Source organism: Heterodontus francisci, chromosome 19 (assembly GCF_036365525.1).
Source record: "Heterodontus francisci isolate sHetFra1 chromosome 19, sHetFra1.hap1, whole genome shotgun sequence".
Lineage (NCBI taxonomy): Eukaryota > Metazoa > Chordata > Chondrichthyes > Heterodontiformes > Heterodontidae > Heterodontus > Heterodontus francisci.
The window spans coordinates 83,142,606-83,150,634 of NC_090389.1; the positions used below are offsets into that span (position 1 = coordinate 83,142,606).

The window sequence follows — 8,029 nt, forward strand, 5'->3', positions numbered from 1 at the left end:
GACATTTCCTTACTGCAGTGAGGATTACTTTTCAATTCTAGAAGGTCAGGAGCATGATACCTCCAAAACATGATTGTAATTGTTTTCTCCCGATTCCTGCAGGCTGGGTGGGAGAGCAGGACGAGTACTCGCTGCATGGCGGCTGCGTTGTCACCCGAGGAACCAAATGGATCGCCAACAACTGGATCAATATCGACCCAGATGAACAGCGTCAAATCCAGTTCCAACGAGCAATTTCCAAATACACCAATGAAGAAGCTCCTGCGGAGTGGGCAGTTGATAACATTTATCAGGATCTGCATGTAGAGCTGTGAATTGTTCCAAAATAGAATGCCTTTGAATGCTTCACAAGGACAAACTTCCCTATTTATTTTTCCATCTTCAATCAGGGTTTAGAAAGAAAAAATGTCGCGATCAATTGCTTTTGGTCATGAATGTTTAATTTTACCTTCAGCTTCCAACAGTGAGCATTGGCAGGCTTTTTGACTGCATGTTGCATCACAGCCCAGCCGGATCCTGTCCTTGCCTGACATTTGCGCTTTGGAACATGGATCAACGGCTAGTGATTAAAAGTGGCTTCAAGTCATTTTGTTTTTGGTACGGTTATTTAACTCTTGAATTTCATCTCTAACCTGCCCAGTCCCTGGCAGAGGGTGGACATGCAGCTGAGCTGCTCACACACCTCTTGCCAGGAGAGGGACTCGAGGGTTATTGACTTTTTTTGTTTTATTAGAGGGTCACACCCAAAATATGAATGTGGTCTGTGCATTTGCTGTGATGATGCTTTGTATTTCCAGCACTTTTGTTTTTATTTCAGATTTCCAGGATTCGCACCTTTTATTTTTACCCCTTTTACCATACACTCTTCTCCTTTTGATGAAACATCTCAATTCTGTTCAACACTGTCATACAATGCACTCCATTAATTGCTGAGTGAGTTTCCCCAGGGAATTACTACACCCTATAGACCAGGGAGATCCCAACTTCAATCCCTGGTCTGTGTTGTGTTCACTAGTCTGTTAAGATGGCGATGGGAGAGCTACAGTTGGATTTAGAGTGACCGCTTTAGGGTAGGGGAAATTGGTCAGGCTTCCTGCTCCTGACAAGTATTCAGCAAACGCTATTGGAAGTGTGTGTATCTGTGGACATCGGGAAAGGATTGGGCTTGGCTGTGATTGCCTTGGTGGTTCAAATAGCTTGCTGACACACTAAGCTTGGGTGAAGAATGGCTACTTGGGCCTGGGACTAGAAGGCATAGAGTGCCTCTGGAGCTGTGCTTTAGCAAGTAATCAAGATCTTCAGGAGAGGACGGGAGAAGATCAGGGAGGGGGATTGATATGATTGTGTTTAATAGGGACTTGACAGAATAGAGCTGTTTCCATTGACTTCCCGCAGTGGACTTCTATCTTGCTCCCACCCCACCCCTTCACACTTCCTTCCCTCCTGTCTTGAAGATTGTGAGTTATGCTGGAAAGTACTAGGTGCACTCTGGTACCTCACCCAAGCAACCTTGTGATCCATCACAGCAACATCAGCAAGCTGTTTCATCAGAGGCAGTATCAGAGCTGAATCTGATCTGGTTCTTACTGATGTCCACAGACACATGCTCCAGCAAGGGTCACTGAATAGGGATCAAGCTCAGAATGTTGAATGTCTATCTACCCATCCTTAGATATATAGATTGTTCAGATCAACTGTTGTGCTACCACCATGACCCAAGCTATCAGCACAGACCAGAGATCAAACCTGTCTTTTCTGGCCATTCATGGTTCTGTGATCTTCCCTGATGGCTTAGTTGGTGAATATACCATACCAAGTGGCATATTCACCAACTAAGCCATCAGGGAAGATCACAGAACTCCACTGTGACCAATTCCTGAGCTGGATCAATAGTTCTCAAACTTTGGATACATGAACTATGACGCACAGAAAAATAGGTCACCTAGGTGATGTGTGATGTCATCATTTAATTAAAGGAAGAGAAAGTCTCTCAATGTACAGTATTTAGAAAAAGATCTTTTAGATAATATATATATGCCCAAAATGTATATTAACTCTTAATAGTGTGCAAATATTTATTTTTTTAAAATCTGCACATAGATTTTCTGCATTGATACATAAAGCATCATGTTTCTCATTTTGTATGTTGAGTTGGCAGTGGGGAGTGAGAAGAGTTTTATTCTTCCCATTTCTAAGTCTTCTCTTCCCTCTCAAATAACTGGTCTCCCTTTCAATTTCTCTGATCCTCTCCTCCAAGGATTGCCTCATACTGGAGTTCAGTTCCATGGCCTGGTTGCCCCCAACACCTCACCCAAAAGGCTATTATCCATATGGTGAGCCTAGACCGTGTGTGTCAACAGACTGTTGCACTATGGAGGGCATCATAACTGAGCCAGGTCCTTAGCCTTCCCTTATCCACTTTCCAACATAAGAAATGGGAGCCGGAGTAGGCCATTCAGCCCCTTTAGCCTGCTCCATATTCAATAAAATCGTGGCTGATTTTCTACCTCAACTCCACTTTCCTGCCATATCCCTTGATTCCCTTAGTTTTCAAAAATCTTATTGATCTCTGTCTTGAATATACTGAAAAAATGTGCATATGTAACCTTCTGGGGTAGAGAATTCCAAAGATTCACAACCACCTGACTGAAGAAATTTATCGTCATCTCAGTCCTAAAAGGGGGACCTGTTATTCTGTGACTGATCCCTAGCTTTAGACTTGCCAGCCGGAGAAACATCCAGTATCTACCTTGTCAAGCCCTTTAAGAATTTTATATCTTTCAATGAGATGACCTTTCATTCTTCTAAAGACTAGGGAATACAGGCCTAGTCTACTCAGTCGCTCACCATCCCAGGAATCAATCTATTGAATCTTTGTTGTACTCCCTGTAAGCCAAGTATTTCTTTATTTGGAGAAGGAGACCAAAACTGTACACAGTACTCCAGATGTGGTTGCACCAAAGCTCTGTACAGTTGTAGCAAGACTTCCTTATTGCAGTAAGATCTCTTTACTCAGAAATGCTGATAAACAGGGAATTCTTGCTGCCTTTCTTCCCTTCCCTCACTAAAGTTCCTGAAGCCAGATGTAGCTCTAATTGTTGCCCCAGATAAAGATCAATTAACTCAGCACAACATTGTGTACTCATTTGTTACACATGGGAGTGTCCCAATAGCAGGAGTATAATGGAGGGGAAGAAAGTTTTTCACAAGTGTGAAGGACTTACAGTCCACAAGCTAAGAAGACATGAAATAATTCACCAATGACATTTTTATTTTTCGCATCATGATCATAAGACACTTACAGTTCTGTCTGAATCATAACACTTATACTTAAAGCAACAGTCCAGTACCTCCATTGAGGATGTTTTCACAACCGTCCCAAAATAAAGACAGGAAATGCTGGAAATACACAGCATCAAAAGAGAAAGGGCAGTTAATGTCCCAGGCTGAACCTTCAGCAGAATTTGTATTCTGAGGGAATAGTCCCACTCCAAACTATTGCCCTCTTTCATAATCCGACTGACATGCTATGTATTTCTAAAAGATTCTGTTTTTACTTCAGATTTCCAGTTTCTAAGGGATTTGCTTTCCTTGTCCTGCTTTCCTCACTCTGATTTCAGTATGTTAGCTACCAGACAAGGAATAACTCATAAAAATGGAAGGACTGGAAGCTGAACCTCCATGCATTCCTTTTCTTCACCTGAAGGCACTTTGCACTACTTACACTCCCCTGCCACCACCTCTTGGGAAAATAACTAGCCAGCGAATTCTACAGGTTAAGTAAAAATGTTGCACACCAAAATTTCTGTATTTGTTGTTATCTAGATACCTAGGGGAAGGGTCAAGGCCCATTGTACAGGGCACACTCAAACTTAAAAAAAAAAGTTGGTGGGGGTGGGGGGGGAGGTTTAATTGACACCAAGCTTGAATTTGAAAGGTTTGTAGGATGTAAAAGGAAGGGAACACTGAAAGAATGAGAGGTTGGAGGTCCTGGGAAAGTGAGTTGAGAACATGGTGCAAGTGGTTTGTTATTGCTGTAGAATCTGACATTTTTACTGTCGGGACTCTTGCAGTACTTTGGCGATAAATTGTAATGGGTATGGTTACTATAGACATTTGTAGGATCTTGCATTATACCAAATTGTTTGCCCTAGTCATTAGTCTTGCAGGCTACACAGGGAAGATGGCAGATGAAAGTCTCAAAATTAACATATAGTTTGGGGGAATCTATATTTTAGAGAACCCAAGAGATTGCAAGTATCAGTATAGGCACTAAGTTTTGGCAAGTTAAATATCAGCCTGGAGAAGGAATGTCAGGTTAACAACATCAGTGAAACTGTCCGTTTCCACAGGACAAACACTCTGATGATTGGAAAGAAGGACCGGAAAAGACCATCTTGCTCATCAAACCTGCCCCAAGATCTGGTCCAGAAATGATGAATCTGGATGTACCATTGCTGATGAATTTGCATGTCAGGGAAGCTGTGACTGAAATCAATTACCATAGCAATTTCCAAATAAGTGCTAGAGGACCTGTGAACTTGTTTATTTTTAAGGTTGTCACTCTAGCTGGGGTATAATTTCCCAGCCCACGGCTCTTTGGTATCTGGCTCTTGTGGCCACCCATACCATTTGAGTCTGAGCCTAATCCTGTTCTTGCCTGAGATCTGCATGTGTCCTTTCCATCAGAGCTCACTAGTTAGCGATCAGGAATGGGACCAATGGCTGAATTCTCCTCCTTTTTCCTCCTTTCTCTCCAGGCTAGGCTCACCCAGAACACTTTGAACCCCAAATACCACCTTGGGTAACATTGGCGAACTCAGTACAGACCAAGGCTTAATCCCAGGTCATTAGAGCAGTGCATTTAGTTAATCTAGTTATTATGAAAGCCAGGATCGTGTTATTTTAATAGCCATGTCTGGACAAGGAGAGAGAGAGTTCACCTGTTCTCTATTTACAAGGAAACTTTAAATGCATGTACAAAGAACATAGTTACAGTTTGACGACAGATAGTGATCGGCCTGAATCACGCACCTAAGGTGAGTGCAGCAGAGAAGGGGTAACTCGGCCATTTGGTGGTCCCATTCCAAAAAAAACTATTGATAAGCTTATCAGTTCTTTATAGTTCCATATATTCATGAAATGAATTTCATTAAATACTATGGCAATATATAGGAGATAAAAGAATCAAACAGAGTTTTGATTCAAGAGCAAAATACTGTGGATGCTGAAAATCTGAAATAAAGACAGCAAATGCTGGAAATACTCAGCAGGTATAGCAACATCTTTGGAGAAAGAAACAGAGTTAACATTTCAACTTGATGACCTTCCATCAAACGTTAACTTTGTTTCTCCACAGATGCTGCTGGACCGGCTGAGTATTTCCAGCATTTTCTGCCTTTATTTTAGCCTTGATTTGCAGGCTAGGCAGTTACACTATATAATTTTGGTCCTGGGCATGTAAATACAAACAGTCAAGGAAAAGACAAGTATCTATTTTGTATTTCTTTCCCCTCCATTCCTGAACCCTGACTTCTAGGACTTGGTATTCATCAATTGGTTGTTTTTCAGATGTATCAGTAGGCTATTGAGCAATGGAGGGAATCATAGCTGAGCTTGAACTTGTCCTTACTTATACCCATGCATGTACATTTTCGAGTGATCAGGAGCAAGAGCCCTGGTGTGTTTTTTCCACCTCTATCTAGACTGGGACACTAAAGCTCATTGTAAACCCTTCTACTGCTGGTCTGATTTGAACTCCTCAGAGCCTGGGAATTGAAGCTTGGACTTCCTGTTTGTTTGTTTCTGTACCACAGCAGATGATGGATTTGCCTGCTGAGTCCCATGGTGAATTGATCTGTGTTTTCACTAGGATGGTGCTACAGTTAATGTGCTTTGTTAGCTGCATAGTGGTAGATCTGAGATAGGGCTGTAGCAACACATACACGGTGTATGTCTGCATTAAAGACGTTGCCATAATATACAGGCAAGAACCACTAGCTTTTATACTGCAGTCAGCACACAAAAAAGAATCTTAATCCTGTGTCTAGCTTTTTCATAGAATCTTACAGCACAGAAGGAGGCTATTTGGCCCATCGTGCCTACGCTTGCTCTTTTGCTTTAGCCCTCCTGCAATTTTTTTCCTCACTCAAGTATTCAGCCAATTTCCTTTTGAAAGTTACTATTGATCTGCTTCAACTATCCTTTCAGACAGTGTATTCTAGATCATAGCAACTTGCTGCTCAAAATAAAATCTTATCTCCCCTCTGGTTCCTTTGCCAATTACTTTAAGTTTGTATCCTGTCGTTACAGACCCTCCTGCCAGTGGAAACCATCTCTTCCATTCTACTTTATCAAAACCTCTCATAATTTTGAACACCTCCATTAAACTTCCCCTTAGCATCCTTTGCAGCACAGTGGCGCAGTGGTTAGCACCGCAGCCTCACAGCTCCAGGGACCCAGGTTCAATTCTGGGTTCTGTCTGTGTGGAGTTTGCAAGTTCTCCCTGTGTCTGCGTGGGTTTCCTCCGGGTGCTCCGGTTTCCTCCCACCGCCAAAAGACTTGCAGGTGATAGGTAAATTGGCTGTTACAAATTGCCCCTAGTGTAGGTAGGTGGTAGGGCATATGGGATTACTGTAGGGTTAGTATAAATGGGTGGTTGTTGGTCGGCACAGACTCGGTGGGCCGAAGGGCCTGTTTCAGTGCTGTATCTCTAAATATAAAAATATATATAACAGCCCCTGCTTCTGTAATCAACCACCTGGAATTTCTCAAAACAGGTTAAATGTTAGTTTTTGTTTAGATTATTTTGAAAGATTATATTTAAAAGCAAAGTTAAAATTATTCTATTTAGTGGGCATTATTCTCACTGTGACTTTGTGTGATTATTTTATTTTTATATTTTATTTTGACATTCATACGTTATTTATATTCCTATTAGGTTTTGCCTTCAATTTATGATGCTACTCTGTTCTTTTTGAATATTATATTAACAAAGTTAGTTCTATAATTAATTTTCACCCTCACTTTGTGACACTGAATTATTCAGTGTGTATTAAAGTATCCCAGTATTTCATTAATATTTAATTTGTCTGCTCCATTAGAGAATATGTTTTGTGTCTGGGAGTTTTCCTAACATATTTATTATTGTAGATTTTGCACTTAATTCCCCCAAGATTCTCTTGGGTTACTCAGGTAATACATGCCAGCTTGGTCTGAATAAGGACAACACATTTCTTGTCTGTGCTGCATGTGTAAACTCACTGAATTAGTCTGTCTGTATTGTATTCTTCAGTCTGCCTGACTCTATGTTGACTTGGAAACAGCTGTGCAATCTTCACCAACATTCATTAAAAAAAAGTTTCAAACTGAACTCACTTGGATTTTTTGTAGTTTAATCTCTGCAATTGCATAACCAACTCTTCAGTTTTCTCATTTAGAAATTCCAGCCCAGTGCAGTGGCTCACAGCATGGGGAGCCAACCTGTGGACCGAGGCCTACATATTGTTGCCAACCACTGGCAACCTGGACCTCTAAATCCCAGGCAATTCAATCCTAATTGTGCTTATATTGCCGATTTAGTGGCTTCTTGTTTGAAATCATGCCATTCTCATTGATAAATCCTAAACCAGAATGCCAAGATCCTTTGACACCAGCAGCTCAAGATATTTGCAAATTAACAGGAATGTGGGTTTAAACTCTTGTACACACCCATGAACCCAAAAAATTGGAAATTCCATCTTTGGAGAGTGGATCTGCTAACACGTGCACAGTAGACTTTATAATCTGTACCCAGGTGAGTGATGCTGAATGCAGATAAACACCTCCAAAGATTGGAAAATCAATTCCATAAATGGTGTTGCTCATAGTAAGTTTATGAATGAAACTTTTTATATGAAATTTTATTTCAGAATGTGGATCCACAGAACCAGCTGGTTATGCACAGGCTGCAACTACACTGATAGTTGATACCAAAATTGAATGGGAAATACTGACACAAAAGCGTGACATCTGAAATAAAAACAGAAAA

At 41.1% G+C, this 8,029-nt stretch overlaps 1 protein-coding gene across 1 annotated transcript in view; it reads left to right on the forward strand.

Annotated features, from left to right (window-relative positions):
- p4htmb (prolyl 4-hydroxylase, transmembrane b) overlaps positions 1-7,346 on the forward strand; it is a 62,839-nt gene extending 55,493 nt beyond the window's left edge. Inside the window, exon 9 of the mRNA XM_068052124.1 lies at positions 103-7,346. Within this exon, the coding sequence (XP_067908225.1) occupies positions 103-314 (212 nt within the window). The 3' untranslated portion in view covers positions 315-7,346. The remainder of the gene's footprint in view (positions 1-102) is intronic.
- The last annotated feature ends 683 nt before the right edge of the window (positions 7,347-8,029 follow it).